The sequence below is a fragment of the Macaca nemestrina genome, chromosome 4 (genome assembly GCF_043159975.1).
Source record: "Macaca nemestrina isolate mMacNem1 chromosome 4, mMacNem.hap1, whole genome shotgun sequence".
Classification (NCBI taxonomy): domain Eukaryota; kingdom Metazoa; phylum Chordata; class Mammalia; order Primates; family Cercopithecidae; genus Macaca; species Macaca nemestrina.
The window spans coordinates 7,676,870-7,702,959 of record NC_092128.1 but is presented as its reverse complement, the minus strand read 5'-3'; the positions used below and the strand labels follow the sequence as shown (position 1 = coordinate 7,702,959).

The following is a 26,090-nucleotide window of genomic DNA, read 5'->3' as shown; positions in this document are numbered from 1 at the left end:
AGCTCACTGTAACCTCCACCTCCTGGATTCCAGCTAGTCTCATGCCCCAGCTTCCCAAGTAGCTGGGACTACAGGCGTGTGCCACCACGCCTGGCTAATTTTTGTATTTTTAGTATAGACGGGGTTTCACCATGTTGTCCAGGCTGGCCTCGAAATGCTGGCCTCAAGTAATCCTCCCACCTTGGCCTCTCAAACTGCTGGGATTACAGGCATGAGCCACCATGTCCGGCTGGGATATGTTGTTGTTGTTGAACTCACTCTTGAAAATGAAATATTCCCAAATTTAACCTGAGGAGAGGGACTCAAGCTACAAGTATTACTCAGGAAATATGTGAACAAGTCATTATATTTGTATTTTTTTTACTTGTTTGTTATTTCTTGGGTATTCTTTCAGAAAGAAACAGCAACGTTTTGTATCCTCGAAGGACATCAAATCAGAGAAATGAAAGAGTGTGCCATCTCCGGACAGACAGCCCTGCACTGCCATTCAAAGGTATTTGGCCCAAAAGTACTCTGTGAGGCATTGCTTTTTCCATTTTCCTCTTCAAAATAGCCTATTAGATATGAGCCGATCACCCTTAAGAATCGTGAGTCCTCCTTAATCTCTCTGCTGCTGGACCCTAACACAGCCCACGCAGGATCACCTGTGTGTGAAGTAGCACCCTGGGCAAGTAGCCCACAGCCGCGTGGTAGCTTGGCAGCCTCTCTGGGACTAAAACTCAGTTTCCAAGGGTAGTTCAGCAATGGTAAGGAGTGTGGATTCTGGACATACTACTTGGGCTTAACCCTGGCTTGAGCAATTTGTTAAATTGCTCCAGGACTGGCTACATAATTTGCCAGGTCCAGAGCAAAAAGAAAATGAGAGGTCCCTTGTTCAAAAATTGGGAATTTCAAGACTATGACAATAGAGCACTAAATCAAGGATGGGACTCATCTAAACACAGGGCCCTGTGTACTGTGAAACATCCATGAAGCTGCCCGTGCCTCAGTTTCCTCATCTGTAAAATGGGATCGTAGCAACACCTACCTCATAGAGCAGTAAGGAATATGCGAGTTAATTACACAGAAAGCACTTATAAGAGTGCCAGCACTTAGTAAGAGCTCAGTAAATTATTGCCACACCCCACATAGCCTACACTTTGAGTCAGCCCATCTCGAACGTACTACCCAAATCTGGTGAAAATTCATTTAGTTATTTCTCTGTAACATGGTAAAAGTCAAACAGGCAAACTTAATTTATAAATTTCATTAACAGCAATACAGCTGTTTGAAACCCTGGAATTTTTATCAGTAAACAAAAACTCAGTCTAATTTTTTTAAACCTGAAACCTGAGTAGCACTATATTGTGCTTTATTGTAGTTAAGTTTTAAAAATTATAAGTACATAATCATTTATCATGACCATTGATAACTATAAATCTGTTATCTAATGAGTCAAGAAAAACTGGAAATAACTGACAATTTTAAAAGGATGACAATACAAACTACGCTTCATGACAATAAGAAAACCCAGAATTTGGCCGGGCATGGTGGTTCCTGCCTGTGATCCCCGCACTTTGGGAGGTTGAGGAGGTTGCCCGCCACCATGTGCGGCTGTAATCCCAGCTACTCGGGAGGCTGAGGCAGAAGAATCGCTTGAATCCAGGAGGTGGAGGTTACGGTGAACCAAGACCGCGCCACTGCCCTCAAGCCTGGGCAACAGCAAGACTGCATCTCAAAACAACAACAACAACCAACCCGAGGATTTATTCCATATGCAAATATCTTAATCCAACAACACATTTAGCTAAACATAAGCCTTTGAAGGATTGAATGCATTTGTTAGGATGTAGGTAGAGGGATGCCAATGTCTTAGGTAGCATGTGTAAATAAATCAAAAATGTGTTTCCTCTTTTGATGTTGTTGTTTCCTGATTTGAGAATGAAAGGTAACTTGATTATATTGGATCAGTAGTTTGATTCAAGTAACATCGTGGAATTCAAAAGTGCAAAGGTAAAATCTCAAAAGCATATTTAGGCCAGGCTCGGTGGCTCAAGCCTGTAATTCCAGCACTTTCGGAGGCCAAAGCAGGTGGATCACTTGAGGTCAGGAGTTCGAGACCAGCCTGGCCAACATGGTGAAAGCCCGTCTCTATTAAAAATACAAAAATTAGCTGGGCATGGTGGCACACGCCTGGAATCTCAGTTACTCAGGAGGCTGAGACAGGAGGATGGCTTGAACCTGGGAGGCAGAAGTTGCAGTGAGCTGAGATTGCGCCACTGCATTCCAGCCTAGGTGACACAGCGAGACTCCGTCTCAAAAAAAAAAAAAAAAAAAAAAAGGTGTGGGAGGGTATTCATCAGCTGTTAACTGATTTTAATTAAGATTTTGAAGAATGTTCTCAAAGTCAAATCATGTGACCAGAGCGTATATAAAATGAAGAAAGCAAACAGTGCCTGTGGAAGAAGACGTAGGTTGGGCCCAAAGCTTGTACCTTTCCTCTCTCAACAGTTCTGGCTCTGAGTCCCAGCTATGCCAATGACTCACTGCTGGACTGTTCTGTGTGTCAGTCTCTGAACCTCGTGCCAATGTCTACTGTGTGCCTGGTATAGGTCTTGGCTCAGGCTAGGTGGCAGGCAATAAATGCTTTTCTTGGTTTGGGGGTGGAGGGTGCCATTTGGTAAAGTGAAAAGAATGTGGATTCCAGAGGTAGGTCTCAATTTGAATCCTATCTCTATCATTTACTACATACAATCTCCAGTAGATTTCATTTTTCTAAACCTTAGTTCTTAACTTGCAAAATGGACGTAATAACATCTCCTTTATAGGACTGTTGTGAGAATGAACTGAACTTGTATATGGCTGGCCCATAACAAGCACCAACAAGTGGGTTTGAATCCAGGCCCCTACCTTCATAGTCTATATACCAGACAGAAGAAACTAACTGCATTGGGCTGTGAGGATGAGACAGAAAAGAAGCTCCATCTACTTTGAGAAGTCAAATGTGTCAAATGCTTGTATTTATTTGTAAAGTAAGACACATAAACAATATTGTGTTTAAAGAATGATGGAGGCTAGGCTCAGTGGCTCACACCTGTAATCCCAACACTTTGGGAGGCCAAGGAAGGTGGATCACTTGAGGTGAAGAGTTTGAGACCAGCCTGGTCAACATGGTGAAACCCCGTCTCTACTAAAAATACAAAAATTAGCCAGGCAGTGGTGCCTGTAGTCCCAGCTACTCTGGAGGCTGAGGCAGCAGAAGCGCTTGAACCCAGGAGGCACAGATTGCAGTGAGCCGAGATTGCGCCACTGTACTCCAGCCTGGCGACAGAACAAGACTCCGTCTCAAAATAAATAAATAAATAAAAATAAATAAATAAGAACAATGGGGCCGGGCGCGGTGGCTCATGCCTGTAATCCCAGCACTTTGGCAGGCCGAGGCAGGCGGATCACGAGATCAGGAGTTTGAGACCAGCCTGGCCAACATGGTGAAACCCCATCTCTACTAAAAATACAAAATTAGCTGGGCGTGGTGGCGCATGCCTGTAATCTCAGCTACTTGGGAGGCTGAGGCAAAAGAATCGCTTGAGCCTGGGAGGCAGAAGTTGCAGTAAGCCAAGATTGCGCCATTGCACTCCAGCCTGGGTGATAGAGCGAGACTGTCAAAACAAAACAAAACAGATGGAAAAATGTATTCCACAGATCCCAGAGCACCTATAAAGCAAGAGTTGTTCTATGCATTTGCCAAGTCCATTGAAAAGTATTTTAAGGCTGAAAATGACATTTTCAAAAATTATTTGCCACCAGATATGCCTGATCTAATTCAGTATTGGGGTGCGAACACACGCCGAAACAGTACAAAATAGGCTTATCCCAAGCACATTAATGAAGAACATGTTATAAGATGATTTTAAAATAACCTACAGCTCTATCACTAAGCATCTAGCAGAACACATTATATGCATTCTATCAGGTTATTTCTGGTGTAGACAAATGAAAAGCCAGTTTCTATTATTTGACTGGTGCCCATTTATATTAAAGGACTAAGCTGGAAATGAGGCAAAGAATTTCCTAATTACCGATGACGATGATCTGCTGAGTCAACTCAGAATGTAATTCAGTAAGATTGGAGGGAAGGGAATGAAATATAATGGATGGGGACAGTACTGCTGGTACCGTGTTGAGCTGCGGGAAGATTTTGCTGACTTTCTTGAGAAGTGAGGGGATCTGATGCCTGAGCAATCAACCATGATTCAGAGTAACTTGTGACAGTGCTGTTTGAACAGAAATAAAATTTGATCTTTTTCTATGCACCCAAGCCACTCAGTGAAATATATTTGTAAATACAATTCCATCTTCTGACATTTGATCTAGGTGGATTATTTAAAAAGCTGTGTCTTTATGATTTTGTTTTGCACAGACTTAAAAAAAATTATTTGTGTTTGTTTTATCCAGGCCATAGATTCCTGTTCTACTGCTCTTTCTGCCTCCTGCTTCTGTTTCTCAGAAAAATAGAAAATTGACTTTGCTTTGTTCAGGGGAATCCATGGCATGTATACCACTCCCATTTAAGTCAGGTTAACAGGGTAAATGCTCATGATGTTCTGAGTCTACTGGTTCTAAAAGCCCTTTGCATGTGCTTTTACCACCTTATAAAAGGGCATGGATCAGTATTTGTGTTGACTTTGAAGCTTTTCTTCTCACACCACACAGATGTCTTAACACAAAGGTTCGTACATGGTGACCGGGCAGACAGATGCGTGTGAAACTATTTTGTAGACTAAATGCAATATACAGTTAATGCCTGGTGTGAAATAGAATTTTTCTTTAATTGGTCATTTGTGAGATTGAATAAGTAGGCAGGCAAGCTGTAAACACAGTCCCATCTATAGACATGTGTCCTGGGAACAGAAAGGATCACATATTCTTAAGCTAAGACAAAGGCTTTAGTTTGAAGATAATGTCTGTGATTATTTCAGCATGGAGTGCTATTATAGACATCCTCTTGGAGGCTATACTAGAAAAAATTCTGAATGAATTAAGTATGTATTTTCCCACTAGCTGTGTCCAAACATATCACCCTTGGCTCATGAAAAATTATTTCTCTGCCAGGCATGGTAGTGCATGCCAGTATTCTCAGCTACTTGGGAGGCCGAGGCAGGAGGACTGCTTGAGGCTGGGAGTTCGAGGTTACAGTGAGCTATGATCATGCCACTGTACTCCAGCCTGGGTGACAGAGTGAGACCGTGTCTCAAAAAAAATTATTTCCACAATTCATTCCTACATTCTGGAAAAGAATAAACCATATTAATACCACATCCCAATGCTAGTATTATAAGATCTGAGTAGTGAACACATAGACTGGTATTCAGAGATTCCCCAAATTAATCTTTAATTGTTAGACATAATAAAAGTGAAAGGGCAGATTCAAGTCCAGGAACGTGGACAGATCTTAAGAAGGAAAATCTCCTTTCTTTCAATCTCCCAGCTTCTCAAACTGGCAGCTGAGTCTTGGGCAGGCAAATGACTCAGAAACTTTTACGGCCTGCCTGGTACTGAAGTACTATATACTTAGTTTCTTAAAAGAATTTGATTCATAGTGAACCATTCCACTGAAATTGCACGATTTTTATCCAAATAGCAATACAATCTCTGTCCAATGGTTTTGGTATACAATAAATGCTCTCCAGGCTATATGTAACATTTGTTGTTTACTATATTAGACCCAGTAGTTTGCTTTATAATTTGAATTGTATGGAGCAACACTTATACTGTGTTGCCTACTAGATTTTATAAAAATAAGACTTTAAAAAATGACATTCCTCCAAGAATGAAACCATGTAAATTGAAGACAGGGACCTGATTATACTATTAAGTGAAAAGCTAAGTTGCTAAACAGTCTCTAGCAGGGTCTACATCTGTTATCTGTCCATTTCTCTATTTGTGTATAAAGGAACAACAAAAGTTGGGCAAAAATGTGACACTGGAATTTATCCATTTGTCTCAAAGTGACGGAATTCCAGGAAGTTTTAATTTTCTTTTTTGTGTTTTTCCTTTTATAATCAGAGGAATGCCATTTTGAAAAAGTTTGAGTTGTGGTGTAATACACCTAGCATAATTTGCCATCTTAACCGTTTTCCAGTAGACAGTCAGTAGTATTAAATATGCTCACACTGTGGTGTAACCAACCTCCAGAACTTCTTCATCTTAGAGGAATGTTGTTTTTAAGACAGAACCAAATACTTCTCCAGACGTTTGTGATTTGAAAAATCAAATGCAAAGTAAGTAATGGCTTAGTCAGACCAAACCATCATAATTGAATAGCCTGACCAATTCGTGAAAGAACTAGCCATAGGCTTTTCTCACTGTCTTTTTTTTTTTTTTTTTTTTTGAGATGGAGTCTTGCTCTGTCGCTCAGGCTGGAGTGCAGTGGTGCAATCTTGGCTCACTGCAACCTCTGCCTCCTGGGTTCAAGCAATTCTCCTGCCTCAGCCTCCCGAGTAGCTGGGACTACAGGCGCGCGCCACCCCACCTGGCTAATTTTTGTGTTTTTGGTAGAGACGGGGTTTCACCATATTGGACAGGCTGGTCTTGAACTCCTGACCTCTTATGATCCACCCCTTTGGCCTCCCAAAGGGCTTTTGATTCAGCATGTGAAGAGGAAATCATGGGCAGAGCTGTAGAAATCATATTAGAATTTCATCTGTGTAGTTCCTTGGAAAGCTTTTTATTGCACCACCTGTTTCAATTTCCATTTTTTAAAACATAAAATATACCTCTGTCTGTAATATGTCATGATGAGCAGCTGACATTCTTACTCAGGACTCAGAATAACAATGCTTTAGAGTCCGGCACAAAGCCTCCAAAAGAGTGGAAAAAATACACAACCCTTCAAAACAGGTTTACTCAAGCACGGTGAGAGAGGCTGGGCGGTCATTTATTAACAGGGCATGCGTTCCTTCTCAGAGAGATGGCAAAGGAAGCTTGTTCTAAACTTTTCCACCATTTCAATGGCTACTTTCTCCTGAGTCATTAAGGGAACACTGGTATTAGGTTTTGTGTCACAGTCATACCAAGGATACCTCGCCAGCAAAGTTAATGCTTTTCTAAGTGCTTATGAGTCAGGGGACAGTCCGGGTTCTGAGCTGAAGGAATTCTCATCTAAATGCAAATCAAGACAAGCCCGTCTAGGATGCATAAATAGGTACAGTAATTTTTCCACCATTTAATGTTCAGCCCCCCAAATGCATTTTCACACAACCCTATTGGTAAAGAAGTGTCTCTTATTAGAATTAAACGACATTTGTTTTCTTCCCCACCCTGGCAGTTATATAGGTAGAAAGTGTTCAGTCTTGATTTGGTTGATTTAATGCATGGGAAATAAAATGGACGAAGAGAATCATTTTTCTAACCTCGACTTCTCCACACCAGACTTCTAAACCCACGTCCGTGCCATTTCTATTTGATGTCCCAAAGGAATGAAAGAAAATGTGCCCCAAATGGAACTTAAGTTTCATCCCAGCTCTACTCCTTTCAGTGTTTTTCTAATTTAATGACACTGTCATCCTTCCTTTCATGCCAGAAATTGGAGAGTCCCCCTAGAGTCCTCTTCCCACACACCACATATCCAGGCTGTACTTTTATAATGAATCCCTTCCTCTAAATCTCCACTCCTGTGACTTTAATTCAGCCTTTTGTCACCTCTCACTGGGCTACTGCAGCACTTTACTGGTTTTCTGGTTTAGTCTTTTCCCCATAAATTTGAGCCTCTAGCCTGTTACTGGAGTAATCATTCCATAAAATGCAAGTCTGATGCTGGGCGTGGTGGCTTCCAGCACTTTGGGAGGCCAAGGAAGGAGGATGGCTTAAGCCCAGAAGTTCAAGACCAGCCTGGGCAACATAGGGAGAACCTACCTCTTCAACAACATAAGAAACCGTAGTCGGGCATGGTGGTGTGTGCTGGTAATCCCAGCTACTCAAGAGGCTACTCAGGATAATTTGAGCCCAGGAGTTTGAGGCTGCAGTGAGCTATGATTGTTCTCCAGGATGAGTGACAGAGGGAGAGTCTATCTCTAAAAACAAACCAACAAACAAACACATAAAACACAAGTCTGGGCTGGGCACAGTGGCTCATGCCTGTAATCCCTTTGGATTTGGGATTACTTTGGGAATCTTTGGGAGGCTGAGGTGGGTGGATCACCTGAGGTCAGGAGTTCGAGACCAGCCTGGCCAACATGGCAAAACCCTGGTCTCTGCTAAAATTTAAAAAACAAAACAAAACAAAACAAAACAAAAAACGACACAAGTTTGAACAAGTTACTCCTCTGGAAACCATGGCAAGAGAGGCAAGGGCAAGTTTAAGATGTTCGTCTGTGCCGCTTTAAATGTGTAGCCCTTCCTTACTCAAGGAGGTTAAGGGGAAGAACAAAGACCCTTCCACCTTAACCTTATGTTACTCCAAATCTCCTCAATCAGCCCAAAAGCAGAGTGTATAATTTTATAATGCTCTGAGGGTGAGGAGTATAATCTTCAAGTCCTAACTCTGCTGGATTATTTACCACTTTGCCAACATTTTTTGTTGCTGTTGTTTTTGTCTTTCAAACAGGGTCTCAGTCCTGTCGCCCAGGCACAATCATGGCTCACTGCAGCCTCGACCTTCCAGGCTCAGATGATTCTCCCACCTCAGCCTCCCAAGTAGCTGGGACTACAGGTGTGCACCACCAGCCCAGCTAATTTTTTGTATTTTTAATAGAGATGGGGTTTGGCCATGCTGAGGCTGGTCTTGAACTCCTGGACTCAAATGATCTGCCCACCTTGGCCTCCCAGACTGCTGGGATTACAGGCGTGAGCCACCATGTCTGGCCCACTTTGCCAGCTTAGTGGCCAGTCTGGTTTCTGGTCCTCATTAAGGGCAAGACCAATGACTAATTCCACTGCCCTCTCCAGTGGAATGCACTCCACATCTTTAGTGAGGCAAAGCACCACTGCTTGTCCCTTGCCTTTCTGGGGATGACTCAATCTGCCCCTTTGCATTGGATGTTCCAACAAGCAATCGGCTAGCAGTATAAAGAGAAGCCCTGGCACAGATTAGTCACAGATTGGCAAACTTTCTGAAAAAAGCCCAGATAGAAATATTTCGGCTTTATAAGCCATACAGTCTCTGTTGCAGTAACTCACTCTGCCGTTGCAGCATGAAAATGGCATGGACAATACATAAATGAATGCATGCGGCTGTGTGCCAGTAATACTTTAATCACAAAACCAGGTGGTGGGCCAGACTTGGCCCATGAGACACCATGTGCCAACCCCCTAATCAGGTATATGAGCTAAGATGCTGCGTCAACCTTGGATCAGCTGAGAATCTCGGACCTCTCCAGAGGTGATAGACAACCATGCTGAGAACATGGGTTCTGGAGCCCAGCTGCCTTGGTTCAAATCTTGGCTTTAGCGTTTGCTAGCTGTTGAGCCTTTGGGGGAGTAACTTTACACGATTGTCTCATTTGAGCCTCACAGCAACCCTGTGAGATAAACCCGATATTCCCATTTAACAGAGGCCCGGGTGCAGTAGGATCCAAGGTTCAGGAACTTCCCATCAGCACAGGAACATGCCGAGTCACTCTCATCTTTTAAAAGAGTGCCCTCCCTGGGTCCCCCTCCTCCTCCAGCCAAGCCCTCACTCACATCTCCTCTTCACACCAAGCTTCTTGATAAAGCTGTCCACATCCTCCACCCATACTTTGTTATCTCACACTCACTTTGCAACCCTCTGCAACTGGCTTCTGCCCCTGGCTTTGAAATTGGTGACAGTTTTATCATGATGGTTTCTTAAACAAGAAATACACATATTTAACGTCTACTGCATACCTAGGCTATGTCCTTTATCGACATTGCCAGCCCAAGTTAGGGAAAAAGGTATTCACAGTGCACTCTGCCTCCCAGTAGATGTGCTATATGTAGGTTACCTGTGATTCACTCTAGTGAATATCCCAACTCTACAACACCAATATTTGAGCCCCAGCCTCATCCAGGTGAAGGCAGGGTTGCCTCTATAGGGTGGAAAAATTCAAGATGAATCCTAAAGTGGCCATCGTCACGATTAAGGGATGCAGATTTTATCTTGAGAACTCTATCAACCAAGAGAGCGAGATAATACACTACTGGACATCTCCATTTTTCACTCTACACTTACATCCCTGTGACCAAAACGATGCTAATCCAAGGCCATGCGACCTGTGGATCTGTAGGAGTAGATATTTCATCTGTTAGTTTCGCTGCCCAGTGAGTGAAGCGGCAGGATGCACCCCCTCAATGGTTTTAGCTCCAGGGTTCTGCTGCAACAGGATGCACCCTCTTCTTGCTGGGGAGACTCTCAAGGACAGGAATGATCTCAACTGTCTCTGAGTGCTCAGTGCCTAGGACAACGCCAGGCAGATAATAAGCTGTTAGGAAATGACTGCTGAACAAGTGAGTCCCCTCATGGGTGGGAGATGACAGAGGCAGGGTGTTTACCACATTAAAATGATCCAACATCTTTTCTTTGGAGCTTGGCTACCCTGGGGAACAGAATGAATAAGAATCCCAAAGAACCCAGCCACTGCTCAGAAAAAAGGGCCACGCTCCCAGTCGTGTGTGTGTCTCTCTCTGCCTTCTTTCTGTTCATTGAGTCATGATTCCAACAGTGCAGGAACATAGGAAGAATGCCAATTATAATATTTTTTTGACAGCTGGGAGAATAGACGCGCTCTGCCTGTCTCTTCAGCACACAGGCAGCACTTGTCTAAGCGCCAGCTCTCGTGATAACCAATCCCACTGAGAATCAGTTCTCTCTGTAGCTCCTACTCCTTGACCCAATGTGAAATTTTTCCAAACTATTTTTAAAGTATCTAATCTGTTGTGAGTCACAGACTATGGAGCTGCTAGTTTACCATTTCTGGGCAGATAGCTTTAACATCAAGACCTTATGAGGTTGTCACTTGCTATTTAAAATGGCAGACAGGAATATAAGAACAAAGTGGTGCACATAAAATCTTTAACTGTTCCTTTATGTCAAGGGATTTGAGATATTTATAGATTTTTAAAGTGCCTATCTTTGAAAGAAAAGGTAATTATTTCACATAACAACCTTGAAAGAGTGGTCAGTGATCTTCTCCCAAATTTTCATAATAGGAGAACTAGGGGTCTTGGAGATTGACTGAATGGCAAAAGACAGTCCATTTTTAAAAACAACCCAAAGCTCTTGAGTTTATTATCCATGGCTCAATTCACTGAGTTATGCTACCTCCCCTCATACCGGATGAAACAAGTATTAGTTATCTCCTGATCTGCAACAATTCACCCAAAACTCAGTGGCTTGAGACAACAATAATTTATTATCTGTTATGGACTGAATTTATGTGTTATGTGTTTCCTCAAAATTCATATGCTGGATCCCTAACCTCCAATGTGACTGTATTTGCAGACAGAGCCTTTAAAGAGGTAATTAAATTTAAGTGAGGCCATAGGGTTGGCCCTAGTCCAATAGGACTTGTGTCCTTATAAGAAGGGGAGGAGACACCAAGGATGAGTGCACACAGAGAAATGGCCACATGAGAGCACAGTGATGCCTCTGTAAGCCAAGGAGAGGGGCCTCAGGAGAAACCGAACCTGCCAACACCTTGATCTTGGACTTCCAGCCTCCAGAACTGTGACACATCAACTTCCGTTGTTTAAGCTGCCCTTTTTTTTCTGAGCAGTGGCTGGGTTCTTTGGGATTCTTATTCATTCTGTTCCCCAGGGTAGCCAAGCTCCAAAGAAAAGATGTTGGATCTTTTTAATGTGGTAAACACCCTGCCTCTGTCATCTCCCACCCATGAGGGGACTCACTTGTTCAGCAGTCATTTCCTAACAGCTTATTATCTGCCTGGCATTGTCCTAGGCACTGAGCACTCAGAGACAGTTGAGATCATTCCTGTCCTTGTGAGTCTCCCCAGCAAGAGGGTGCATCCTGTTGCAGCAGAACCCTGGAGCTCAAGCCATTGAGGGGGTGCATCCTGCCGCTTCACTCACTGGGCAGTGAAACTAACAGATGAAATATCTACTCCTACAGATCCACAGGTCGCATGGCCTTGGATTAGCATCATTTTGGTCACAGGGATGTAAGCGTAGAGTGAAAAATGGAGATGTCCAGTAGTGTATTATCTCGCTCTCTTGGTTGATAGAGTTCTCAAGATAAAACCTGCATCCCTTAATCATGACGATGGCCACTTTAGGATTCATCTTAAATTTTTCCACCCTATAGAGGCAACCCTGTCTTCACCTGGATGAGGCCGGGGCTCAAATATTGGTGTTGTAGAGTTGGGATGTTCACTAGAATAAATCACAGGTAACCTACATATAGTACCTCTGCTGGGAGGCAACAAACTAATATAGTATCTCTTACAGTTTCCATGGTTCAGGAATTCATGACCAGTTCAGTTGGACAGTCCTGGTTCATGGTCTTTCATGAGGTCTCTCAGTTGGGTATGGGTGGGGCTGCCTAATCTGAAGGCTCGATTGGGGCTGAATGATCCACTTCCATGGAATGCTCTCCCATCGCTGGCAAGCTAGTGATGGCTGTTGGCAAGGGGCCTTAGTTCCTCCCTGCCTGGGTCTAATGAAACTTCTTCATTCAGTCCTAACCAACCATCATGCAGCCTTCCCTTTAGTTTAGTTATATATTAAATATATAATAAAAAGAGAAATAGGACAGCCCTTATTTTCTCCTGTCAAGATTTTGGTATCATAAATTTAAAAATGAAGGGGAGAAAAATTCCATGTATTTTCCATGGAGCACTACCCAGATCCCCTTTCAGAAATGAAGGGTATTTCCCCAGCTGTTGAGAGTCCTTCCAACTGACAACCTTCAACTATTAGCCAGAAATGACCTTGGCTGAAGAGAGTTGCCTTGCCCAAGGTCAGCTCCCTGCCCAGGACAGCTGTCATCTACTGACTGGCTGGTGTCAGAGTATAAAGGTCTAGTTTCTTTGCACCAACCTGACACAACTCTGATGAGCCGCCCCTGCTTAGCCCTCCCTGTGGGTTAGCTGATGCCTTTGTTGACACCACATTGCATCACAACCTCACCCTCCACCCAATCTTTCTGCCTTCCCTTCTCCCACAGGTGTCAATCCTGAGAACACTTCCTGATAAACATCCTGCACACCAATCTCTTCCTAGAGTCTGTATCTCAGGGGATGCAAACTGCAACAATCTACTTTACAGGAAGATTATTCTCAGAGCTGTCAACCATCTAATTATAGCCAAATGAACCTCCAGATTCTATCTAGTACATCATGTGTTCAACTGCAGACCCAGCTGTTGAAACCAAGTGATAAGGCAGATTGTCTTGGTAGAGACAGAGGTGCCCAATCCTCCATTTCTTCCTGTATCCACTCCCTCTGTGATGTGACTGCCACTTCTGCTTCATTTTGTTGGCCAAAGCAAATCATAAGGCCAACCCAGATCTGGGGAGGAGGAAACAGATTCTGCCTTAGATAGGAGAAACTACCATGTGCCTGCTCTGAGCCTAGGCCTCAAGGGACCTTACATATGCTTCTGTCTCTCCTGGAACCCTGTCATGGACATTTGAACGAGCTGGGACTAGTCTGCTGGAAGAAAGACCATGTGGAATTGAGACAAGCTAGCTGTTCCTGCTGAGGTCACTCTGGTCCAGCCAGTCCCCAAGAAACCTGGTAAGTGACCAAAGATGTCATATGAATAAGCACAGTCAAGACCAGAAGAATGCCCACCCAAATTGCTGACCCACAGATTTGTGAGTTAAGTAAATGGTGGTTAAGTTTTGGGGAGGTTATTGCTATGCAGCAATAGAAAACCTGATGTAGTACCAGCTATGGTTTGGATGTGGTTTGTTCCCATCAAAACCCACGTTGCAATTTGATACCCCAATGTGGCAGTGTTGAGAGGTGGGGCCTAGGGGGAGGTATTTGGGCCAAGGGGGCAAATCCCTCATGAACAGATTAATACCCTCCTGCAGGGGTGAGTTCTCACTCTCACAGGAATGGATTAGTTCCCTTGAGAGCAGGTTGTTAAAAAGTACCTGTCTTCCTCAGTTTCTTTCTCTTGCCAGGTGATCTCTTTGCAGATGTCTACTCCCCTTCTGCTTTCCATGAGTGGAAGAGGCATGAGGCCTTCATCAGATGCAGCTGCTCCATCTTGAGCTTTCCAGCCCCCAGAATCATGAGTCAATTAAACCTCTTTTCTTTATAAATTACCTAGCCTTAGGTATATTGTTACAGCAACATTAAACAGACCAAGATAGTACTCAAATCTGCTGGATACATGAAACAGCTGGCAAAAGAAGAGCATGGAGAATCCAGACTATAGGAGATGTCCTGGATTCATTTTAATGGGCTCTGGTACACCTAGCTGTTGCAGAAGCTGCTGCTGATGGCTCACACCTACAACGTTTTTAGCAGGATTGTTCTTGGGTGACAGAAGCCATCTCAGCTGGAGGGGCATCTCCCTTGTCCTGGGACATCCTATCACAAAAGGCTGTCTTGTATGAAGGCACAAAATCTAGCTGTCTTGCCTCAAGGTAGGGCAAATTCTGGTGCAATTTATAGCACCAATCTCCTCTCCTCTCATCAGGCTGAGAGTGGATCTCATCTGAAACCACATCTTTGCTCAGCTTCTTCTTCCTCTCACCCTCTTACAGGTTCCTTTTGAGAGCACTCCCTTAATAAACAAACAAACTTGCTCCTGAAACCCCAGCTTAGGCTCTGCTTCCAATAAATCAAAAGTGAATTCCTAGGAGAAAAAGATGGGGAGCATGGGAGTGACTGCTATGGAAGGAAACTGGAAAAGCACTGATTATCCTAACACCTTTGCAGTAGAAGTTTTCAAACCAATAGAAGATGACTCTTCCATTGGTCCAAGACAAACATCTCCATCGCAAGTGCTTGATGTGCTCCCACCACCTATGAGGAAACGCACTCCTTCCCTTTGTAAGACCAGGCATGACACTTTCTTTTCCCTCCTATCTTTAATTTTTCCCTCCACTCACTCATTCCCCAGTGGAGTTTGAGTCTATTCCTCTTTGTAGGAAGATGCCATCACCTCCATTCTTCTAGCTACAGCCCCCGTCCTCTCCCTCGCATCAGGATACTTGAGCTATCTACACTAGAGATCCCCACTTTTTTATCCCTTAATCATCAACCCACACTATATGGCTTCTGCTGTCAACCCTGCCACTGAAAGTATCCTTGCCGCAGTCACAACGACCTCAGTCCTTATGTTACACAACGAGTTGGCTGCATTTGATGTCACTGACCGCTCTTAGTACGCGAAACACGATGACACACTTTCCCTTTGCTCCTGTGATGCTCTGTTCACTTGGATTTCTGCCTACTTTCCAGGGAAGTCAGAATCCGTTTCTTTCGATTGTCCCTTAGATGTCCACATGTTTTCTGGTTCTCTTTTCACCATACATTTCTATGAATTATTTCACCTACTATTATAGCACCAATTGCCACTTACATTTGAATGATTTTCAAATTGAAGTTCCAGCTCCAGACTCAATATCCACTTACCCTTTGGGCGCCTCCACTTAAATGTGCTGCAGGCACCTTATTGGACTACCACCACCTGAACACACACCTGCATGCACACACACCTGCATGCATGCCCACACACACCCACACCTGCACGCACACACACCTGCATGCATGCCCACACACACCCACATCCCTGCACGCACACACACCTGCATGCATGCCCACACACACCCACATACCTGCATGCACACACACCTGCATGCATGCCCACACACCCCCACATACCTGCACGCACACACACCTGCATGCATGCCCACACACACCCACACCTGCACGCACACACACCTGCATGCATGCCCACACACACCCACATACCTGCACGCACACATACCTGCATGCATGCCCACACACACCCACATACCTGCACGCACACATACCTGCATGCATGCCCACACACACCCACATACCTGCATACACACACACCTGCATGCATGCCCACACCCACACCTGCACGCACACACACCTGCATGCATGCCCACACACACCCACACACATGCACTCACATATACACCCTGCTCCTCTTCCTCCTTTGTTCCATACCCCCACAGCTGGAACTATCATCCATCCACTTTCCCATGGCAAAACCTTTGGAATCACCCTTGATTCGTCTGCTTCCCCTTCAATTAATCAACCACTACCTTCCAAATTCCCTTCCGTTTTACCTCCACAATAGCCCTCTACTTTTAGACACAATTCCATTTCTTTCTACCTTCAGCTGCTACCCAGGCCTAGATTATTTCGCACTGCATCTCGTCTGGGCTCTTGTTCTAACCACATCCAATCTAATTTCCATACCCAGTTAGGGGATCATCCTGAAATGCAGAGCTGATTATTGCTCTTCCCTGCTGAAAACAAGTTTGACTTCCTCTGGGATCAGCTCTTTCACTCACCAAGACAGGATGGGGTTTCCTCCCACAGTAACGGAAGGGGTTCTATCACACTCCATTGTAATGAATTACCTGTCTGTTCTTCCCAAAGAAACGAAAGTTCCTTCCTTTGTTCAATTAGTAGCTATTCACTGATGCCTTCCTATGCATAACGCACGGAGCTGTTAATCAAGTGGTAAGTAAAACATACATTGACCTTTTCCCATCAGCACGGCTCACAGATTTGTCATCCTGTTACCCATGCTAGCACAGTTTTAGGCCCATAAGTTGCTTAATAGGTATTTGCTGAATAAATACATGATAAAATGAGTGCTGTTGGCCAGACGTGGTGGCTCACGCCTGTAATCCCAGCAACTTTGGGAGGCCAAGGTGGGCAGATTCACCTGAGGTCAAGAGTTCGAGACCAGCCTGGCCAACATGGCAAAACTCCGTCTCTACTAAAAATATAAAAATTAGCTGGGTGTGGTGGCACATGCCTGTAGCCCCAGCTACTTGAGAGGCTGAGGCAGGAGAATCACTTGAACCCAGGAGGCAGAGGTTGCAGTGAGCTGAGATCATGGCAAGATACTCCAGCCTGGGTGACAGAGGGAGACTCTCTCAAAAAAAAAAAAAAAAAAAAAGAAAAGAAAAAGAAAAAGAAAAGAAAAAGAGTGCTGTCTTTTAAAGACTAATTTTCTCCATTCCTTTCCTTATTTTAGAATGAAATTCATGGGAACAGATTTTATAAAAATGATCTTCATTGTCCATGTTTACAGAAAGTATCTTTTTATTACAAAAGGCAGAGATAAATTATATCTAAATATTTTCAGACCATCAAAAGTCTTTAAGTAACTCACATTCCTCCACAGATATTATCCTGCTGGCCAAATTAACAGAATCAGCCAAGCTCTTAAGGAACGTACCACATAAATTAAAGATACTCGATAAAATCCAATTATAAAGGAGCAAATTTCTATGAACTTGAAACTACCACTCACCCTGCTGCCAGAACATAATGATATGTTCTCTGCATGCCAAACACATCTTCTCCCAAAAGACAACTGTTTTGGGTTGAATTGTGTCCTCTGAAAAGAGGTTGAGGTTCTAAGTGCTGGTACCTGTGACTGCAACCTTATTTGGAAGCGGAGTCTTTGCCGAGTAATCAGGTTAACCTGCTGCCAGGACGCTGAAAGCAGAAAGGGCTTGAGCCAAACTGTGGCCACAGAGGTTGTGAACCGTACAGGCAAAGGCAGACCTTGCAGGCCTGAGGGCTGAAACTTACAAGTGGGGTGAGGGGCTTGCTTACCATCAGGTAACCAAAGGGGACATTCTCTTCCACTCCTTGAAACACATTCTTTCAAAATTTAAGTGGGGAGCCTTGGGCCATCAGCCTGATTTTCAGAAGCTCAAATGACATAAAAATTGGACTCTTGACCAGATCATTCCTTTTATGGTGGTAAATATACATAAAAGTTACCATTTGAACTATTTTTTATCTTTTTTGAGGAGTCTCGCTCTGTCACCCAGGCTGGAGTGCAGTGGTGCAGTGGCGCGATCTCAGCTCACTGCAAGTTCTGACTCACAGGTTCAAGTGATTCTACTGCCTCAGCCTCCCAAGTAGCTGGGATTACAGGTGTCTGCCATCATGCCTAAGTAATTTTTTGTATTTTTAGTAGAGACAGGGTTTCACCGTATTAGCCAGGATGGTCTCGATCTCCTGACTTCGTGATCCACCCGCTTCAGCCTCCCGAAGTGCTGGGATTACGGGTGTGAGCCACCGTGCCTGGCCACCATTTGAACTATTTTCAAGTGTTCAGTGGCAGTAGATACATTCATAGTGTTGTGCAGCCATCACCACCGTTCATTTCCAGAACTTTTTCACTTTTCCAAACTGAAACTCTGTCTCCGTAAAACACTAACTCATCTTTTCCCCTCCCCGCAGCCCCTGGCACCCACCATTCTACCTTCTGTCTCTGTTTGGATGACTCTAGGGACTCCCATAAGTGGCATTACGCAGTACGTGTCCTTTTGTGCCTGGCTGATTTCACTCAGCACGAGGTCCTCAGGGCCCCTCCCTGTCACTGCCTGTGTGGGAACTTCCTCCCTTTGTAAGGTTGGGTACTCTTCCATCATCTGTATACACCACATTTGTTTGCCCATTCACGACATTTGGATTGTTGTTGAAATCTCACTCGACTGCACACTCCTGCTGCCAGCCGCGTGCTTGGCCCAGGGCACGTGCTCTGGGTCAGCCTCTGAGTATGGGACACAGCTGAGCACACTCACTCCCCCTCTGACCCCAGGACACTCCCTCTCTGACCACCGTGGCAAGCCTGGAAGGACCTCTACTTGCTGGCCTTGACCGAGGGCTGCATGGTTGTGTGAGGTATAAACAGTTGGGTTATAAAGAGTTAAGAACATCACTTTCCTGTTACACTCCCGGGGAGGAAGCTGACGGCAAACCCAGAGCACTCCCTGGATTCTCTTTTCTTTCAACTGGGAAGGCTCTGGGCTTGTCCCCAGCACAAAGCTGCTGCCATGAAACATCAGGGACTCATGGAAGAGCCCTGCATCTGTCACTATCACTTCAAATGATCTCAAATAAATCGTAGTTTTCTCGTCAAACCACTGTCTCTTCTTGAATGGGGTTATTCTAATCATTGATCTCTAGACAAAGCCTAATTTTCTTTTCTAGAAGGTTCTCCCTTCCCTCTCCCTTAATGTAAATCCTGACAGTACTCCAGGCTCAGCCCAGCTGGTGACATGCCTTGAAGCTGTCATCGCCCTTATCCGACCAGCAGTTTTCCCGTTTCTCCCTCCTGTAGGGCCGACTGTGCCACTTGTTATCCTGGCCAAACTGCTTTCCCCCTTTACTGAGCTGTTTCGCCCCAGTACTGTTCAGTTCCCAATCAGATTGTAAGCTCTAGAAGGCAGGAACAATACCTTGCAGTTTAACCTTTGGCACCTAAAACAATACTTTGCTACACCTGCGTTTAATAAAATAACTGAATGAACAAGAAGAATAGGAATGGTATGTTCTCAGCACGGCAACACATCTTCTTCTAAAAGATAACAGTTGTTACAGATTGAACCGTGTCTCCTAAAAAGAGATGTTGAAGTTCTAAGTCCCAGTACCTGTGAATGTGGTGGCTTTTGGAAACAGGGTCTTTGCAGATATAATCAGGATAAGATGATAGGGGTGCAGGCTCATCCAGTGTAGCTTGTGTGTGTGTCGTTTTGTTTGTTTGTTTTTGAGACAGTGTCTCGCTCTGTCACTCAGGCTGGAGTGCAGTGGTGCAATCTCAGCTCATTGCAACCTCTGCCTCCGGGTTCCAGCGGTTCTCATGCCTCAGCCCCCCAAGTAGCTGGGATTACAGGTGCCCACCACCATGCCAAGCTAATCTTTTGTATTTGTAGTAGAGAGAGGGTTTCACCATGCTGGCCAGGCTGGTCTCGAACTCCTGACCTCAAGTGATCCACCCACCTTGGCCTTCCAAAGTGCTGGGATTACAGATGTGAGCCACCATGCCCGGCCTTGTGTTCTTATAAAAAGGAAATTTGGATGCAAAGAAAGACAAAGGGAAGATGGCGATGTGAGAACGGGACAGAGACTGGAGTAACACTGTCACAAGCTGAAGCTGGAGAAGGCAAGGAAGGACCCTCCCTAGAGGCTTTGAAGGGAGTGTAGCCCTGCCAACACCTTGACTTTGGACTTTTGGCCTCCAGGACCAGTGAGACAGTAAATTTCTATTGTTTGAAGCCATCCAGTGTGTGGCACTATGTCATCCTCCAGGAAGCTAATGTGGCAACTGAATGGAGTGGTTCCAGCCATACAGGTTGACTCAGGGATGTGGCTCTCACATTGTTGCTGGGCACTGGAATAACACTGGGTACCTGTGCTATTTAAACCAGCAGTGACAGCTGGGGTCTCGGTAGGGCCCATTGTGTTGAAATGGACAGTGCTTAAGTGCTTAGTGAAGCTGTGGAGATTCGCTGCCTCGGTCTCAGGAAGTGCAGGAGGCTACACGGGTCTGTTGCTCTATCCCACTCCTCTGTGAAATGCTCCCCTTCCTAAGAGCGCATCCTAAGTCTGATGATGTCAGACTCAAAATCTTAAACCTCTAGAATAACACTTCTGTTTGTTTTACTTTTTTTTTTTTGCTTTTCCTGTGACATTTTACAAATACTAAAGTATCCCAATCAAGGTAAATTCAAACAAAACTTTCAATGAATGATTTTTAAGAAGCCGAGGGGGAAAAAACCTCCTCCAGGTCATGTCCCAGATGTTATCATTTTTCATTTTGTTTCTTTCTCTCTTTTTTTTTTGAGATAGAGTCTGCTCCATTACACAGGGGCTAGAGTGTGGTGTCGCCATCTCAGCTCACTGCAGTGTCTGCCTCCCAGGTTCAAGCAATTCTGGTGCCTCAGCCTCCCGAGTAGTTGAGATACAGGTGCACGCCACCACACCCAGCTAATTTTTGCAGTTTCAGTAGAGACAGGGTTTTGCCATGCTGGCCAGGCTGGTCTCGAACTCCTGGCTTCAAGTGATCTGCCTATCTCGGCCTCCCAAAGTGCTGGGACTACAGGTGTGAGCCATCACACCCAGCTATTTTTTATTTCCATTTGCTATTGTGCCCTCACCATTTCTCCCTCAGCCTGTGATTTATGATACAATATCCTGAAGACGTCGGGAGCACACAGCCTTGGCCTCAGCTGCAGACAGACTGCGCGGCTTGGGGCGATAACTGCTCTGCCCTCGGTCTGCCACCCGGCAGCCCCACCCACAGAAGGGCCCAGACTTACGGCTTTGGAGGGAGCATAGTGTGTCGGTGATGCCAGTGGAGGCCTGGTCGGGCTCTGGAAGGAAGACGGGCAGAACCTCTGCCCTGTGTCCGGAGGGGAAGACGAGGCATAGATGCGATTCTCTAACCGTTCAGGCTCGTGCTTATAGGATTCCAGGGGAAATGTGTGCTGCTTGGTCACTTGGGTGGGTGTTGACGGAGAGGAGGAGAGGCCGGAGGCTGCAGAAGAAACACCAAGGGTGGTCAGAGGTCCGGCCTCCAGGAAGGGATGCCAAGGGCGGTCAGAGGTCCGGCCTCCAGGAAGGGACATTGGGGACAGTTAGAGGTCCGGCCTCCAGGAAGGGACATCGGGGGCGGTCAGAGGTCCGGCCTCCAGGAAGGGACATCGGGGGTGGTCAGAGGTCCGGCCTCCAGTAAGGGATGTCGGAGGCGGTCAGAGGTCTGGCCTCCAGGAAGGGACATCAGGGGCGGTCAGTGGTCCAGCCTCCAGGAAGGCACGTCAGAGCCAGTTAGAGGTCCGGCCTCCAGAAAGGGACATTGGGGGCAGTTAGCGATCTAGCCTCCAGGAAGGGAGGCCAGGGGCAATCAGAGATCTGGCCTCCAGGAAGGGACATTGGGGGCAGTCAGAGGTCTGGCCTCCAGGAAGGGACATCAGAGGTGGTCAGAGGTCCGGCCATGGCAGAGGTAGGCTCTCACCATTCCTGGGGCCCAAAACCTCAAATGGCAAGAAGCCAAATTATTCTGAATGTTGAGGAAAAGCTTTAAAAACCTATTTCTAGTCTCTTAGAATTGGTGTGTCTAGAAACGCCTCACTATCCACCCTCGGTTGTGGGCAGCATCCCCTCGTTGGGAAGGGGGTGCTCACACAGTCCCGAGTTTTCTGGTGAATTTTTACACACACCCTCCAGATGCTATTGTCCTCCATTCAGCCAAATATCGTATGATCTCCTCTCCTTCCTTCCCCAGCATGGTGCCAAAAGCAAACACAATGGTGCCATATTTATTGAGGTAAAACATGGGAAAGTTCAGAAAGTGTGTGGCAGAGATGCCAGCCAATGCTGCAGAAGCCACGGGACCATGTACCTGAGAAGGGGGAGGGAGAAGGGAAGGGGGAGGAGGAAGGGAATGGGGAGGGGAAGGGAATGGGGAGGGGGAAGGGAATGGGGAAGGGGAAGGGAATGGGGAGGGGGAGGAAGCAGGGGAGGGGGAGGAAGCAGGGGAGGGGGGAAGGGGAGGAGAAGGGAGGGGGAAAGAGGAGGAGAAGGGAGGGGGAAAGAGGAGGAGAAGGGAGGGGAGGGGGAAAGGGAAGGGGAGGAGGGGGGAGAGGTAGGAGGAGGAGAGGGAGAGAGGTAGGAGGAGGAGAGGGAGAGAGGTGGGAGGAGGGGAGGGAGAGAGGTGGGAGGAGGGGAGGGGGAGAGGTGGGAGCAGGGGAGGGGAGGGGAGGGGAGGGGAGGGGTGAAGCAGAGGAGGAGAGCAGGGAGGGGTGGGAGCAGGGGAGGGGAGGGGGAGGAGTGGGAGCAGGGGAGGGGGGAGGGGTGGGAGCAGGGGAAGGGGAGGAGGAAGGAGAAGGGAGGGGGAGGGGGAGGGGATGGAAGTGCTATTCCTACCAAAACGTGCAACATGAACATCACCACTGTAAGTTCCCAGCAGCAAGACCTCACTGCGAAGATAAATACCCAAGAAGACTTCAGGGAAAGGGTGGGACTAGGATGGGGTCTAAAAAGTGAAACAGATTTAGATGGTCAGGAAAAGGGAGGGAGCAAATACTGGGAGGGGCAATGGTGCTAGTGGAGGCCTGAAGGAAGACTGGAGACATGAATCTTCTGGGAGTTAAACGTTGTCCACTTCAACTTATTTCTAGCTGATAGAAACAAGTCTATTTCTTCTATGGACTTATTTATGTCATTGCTAAGTGGTGAGTGTATGCCTTATTCATTACCACGGTGCTTTTGAAAGCAGAGCTGGGGATGCAGAGGCCCATCAAGAGGAGGTTAAATAAATCATGGCACATTGCACAGGCAGAATGTAACCTGTGAATGTGACCCTATTTGGAAACAGGGTCTTTTCAGATCAACCAAGTCTAGATGAGATTTTGCTGGACTAGGGTGGGCCCTAATGCAACATGACTGTGTCCTTATAAGAAGAGAAGAGACACAGAAACTGATACACAGAGGGAAGGCCTTGTGCTGGCAGAGGCAGAGATTGGAGCAACGCCGCGGCAGCCAAGGCGCGCTAGGGATTGCTGGCAACCCCAGAAGCCAGGGCGAGGGAAAGAGGAATCCTCCCCTACAAGTTTCGGAGGGAGTGTGGTGCTGCCAACACCTTGATTTTGAACTTCTGGCCTTCAGGACGGGGCTAAATTTTAGTTGTTTTAAGCCACTCAGTAGGTGGTACTTTGTTATAACAGCCTGAGGAGACTGGTACAATCATGGATTGTGTTCTCAGAGAAGCAGAATCTGGCTTTGGGTCTGATATCGCAAATCTTTTTTTTTTTTTTTTTGAGACAGAGTTTTCACTCTTGTCTCCTAGGCTGGAGTGCAGTGGTGTGATCTCAGCTCACTGCAACCTCTGCCTCCCGGGTTCAAGTGATTCTCCTGCCTCAGCATCCCGCATAGCTGGGATCACAGGCACCTGCCACCAGGCCTGGTTAATTTTTTAAAAATATTTTTAGTAGACCTGGGGTTTGACCATGTTGGGCAGGCTGCTCTTGAACTCCTGACCTCAAGTGAGCCGCTGCACTCATCATCTGATATCTTACATCTTACAGGTAGAAAAAATTTTAAAATAAATTTTGAATTATGCAAGTCAAACCAAAGATGCCAGTGGACATGGCCTGTTAGATGACATTTAGCCTGGAACTGTAACAGGTGGAGGTGTAAACAGACGGTAGCCTACACGTGTGCCAGTCACTGAGTTTTGGCAATCACATGTAGCCAACTGCTCCAACTGTGTTCAAATAAGACAGACGCTGAGCTGTAACCAATCCAGCTGTTTCTGTGCCTTACTCCCGTTTTCTGTGGTCACTTTCCTTTTTCTGTCCATAAATCTTCTTCCACCACATGGCTGAGCTGGGGTCTCTGAGTCTCCTCTGGCTCAGAAGGCTGCTCGATTTGCGAATCGTTCATTGCTCAATTAAACTCCTTTAAATGTAATTCGGCAGAAGTTTTCCTTTTATAAGGCCCAAGAGCCACCAGTCACTGCTTCTATCTGGACGAGGCTGGGTCACCTATAGAGCTGCAGGCCTGGTTCGCCCTCCCCAGGCACCTCTGCTGGGTTCCTCCTCCTCACAGCTTCCAGACCCACTTGTGCCCCTCCTGCTCCACCCTCATGGGGAAGGACCTGTCCTCCTGTCCCTCATGTCACCGAACTCACAAAGCCTTTTCACTGTCCTGTATGTTACCACTTAATGACAAACTGTTTAACGTTCAAACCAAACATAAAAGTATGTAAGTTCCCTCTCCCCACCAAGATCTACCGTCTGTCTTGGGGACGGGGGTCCTGCCACGCTCTCTGGGCCCCATGGCACCCAGTGCTGTCCTGAGCCAAGGGGTCTGGCAAATGCCTGCTGCCACCAGGCAAGGAACAGGAAGAACAGTGAGAAGGCCGGCTACGGTCAGGGTGATCTGCTCTCCCTCTGTGGAGAGCGGGCCGCATGTTTTGTTTTGTGTGTCAGGGGGAGGTTTAGGAAGTTACCTATTAGAGAAGGAGCCCCCTTTTCCAGGGAGTCCCGTCAGGAGACTGAGCAGTGTGAGTGGAAAGCCCTCTGGAAGCCCCGGGCTGGCACTCGAGAGGCAGCTCTGGGTGGAAGCAGGAGATGGTTAGGACCCGAAACTTAAAATGTAAAAGGCCCTCACAAGAAAGCCCCAAACTCTTTTGAAAAACAGAGGCCAGGTGCAGTGGCTCATACCTATAATCTCAGCATTTGGGAGGCTGAGCCAGGTGGATCACCTGAGGTTAGGAGTTCAAGACCAGCCTGACCAACATGGCAAAACCCCAATCTCTACTAAAACTACAAATATTAGGCAGGCATTGTGGCGCGTGACTGTAGTCTCAGCCACTCCAGAGGCTGAGGCAGAAGAATCGCTTGAACCCAGGAGGCGGAGGTTGCAGTGAGCCGAGATTGCACCACTGCATTCCATTCCAGCCTGGGTGACAGAGTGAGACTGTCTCAAAAAAAAAAAAAAAAAAAAAAAAAAAAAAAGGAAAAAGGAAAAGAAAAAAGAATCTTTTTCCCAGAAGGTCTTGAGAAGAAAGCCCTGCTCTGAGGTGGGGCGGGAAGGAAGGAGAGGGAAGAGGAAGAGTGGGAAGGTCCTGATGTGGTTTAGCAGCTCTTCAGAGATGGGGGTGTGTCAGCAGGCAGGACCACGAAGGGGCTGCCGGACCATCCAGACCCTTCTCAGGGCCAGGCTCCAACTGCTTGGCACTGAGAAATGGAGACAGTAGCCGGGGCTTGGGGAGGCCTGCCTGGGGCCTCTCAGGGGAATCTGCAGGGGCAGAGCAAGGAAGCCTTGTGTGCTATTTTGGGTGTAGTGTGGGGCACTGCCTGGGGCCTTAGACTCCACAGCCACATCCTTCAGTGGTTCCTGCAGTGACAGAGTCCCCAGCAGGGGCCTGTCCGGGTCCCACAATGCACCTAGGACAGGCTATTTCCTCTCCTGAGAGTCAAGAGGGAATGTTCTCATCCTCCTCTCCCAGCCCCTTCCCCCACTGGACACAGGGCCCCTTCGGTGACGCTTCCCAAGGGCTGTGCCCCCATTTCCCATAGGCATGTGTGGGGACCTGATGGGGCAGAGCTGAACAGGATGTAGTGGGGGGCATTTTAGGTTCAAAACCCTGTGCCACCCCCCACATCC

General features: G+C 46.4%; 1 protein-coding gene across 7 annotated transcripts in view; it reads right to left on the bottom strand.

Moving 5' to 3' along the window:
- LOC105474924 (protein kinase AMP-activated non-catalytic subunit gamma 2) overlaps window positions 1-26,090 on the bottom strand; it is a 321,097-nt gene that overhangs the window by 101,565 nt on the left and 193,442 nt on the right. For 5 of the 7 annotated variants that reach the window (XM_011729846.2, XM_011729847.2, XM_011729849.2 and 2 more), the window contains one exon: window positions 21,239-21,456. The exons of 1 other annotated variant lie outside the window; for it this stretch is intronic. In XM_011729846.2, coding sequence (XP_011728148.1) covers window positions 21,239-21,456 — 218 coding nt within the window. Of the gene's footprint in view, window positions 1-21,238; window positions 21,457-26,090 lie in introns of those variants that run through there. One more of the 7 variants, XM_011729852.3, reaches the window with a different exon arrangement.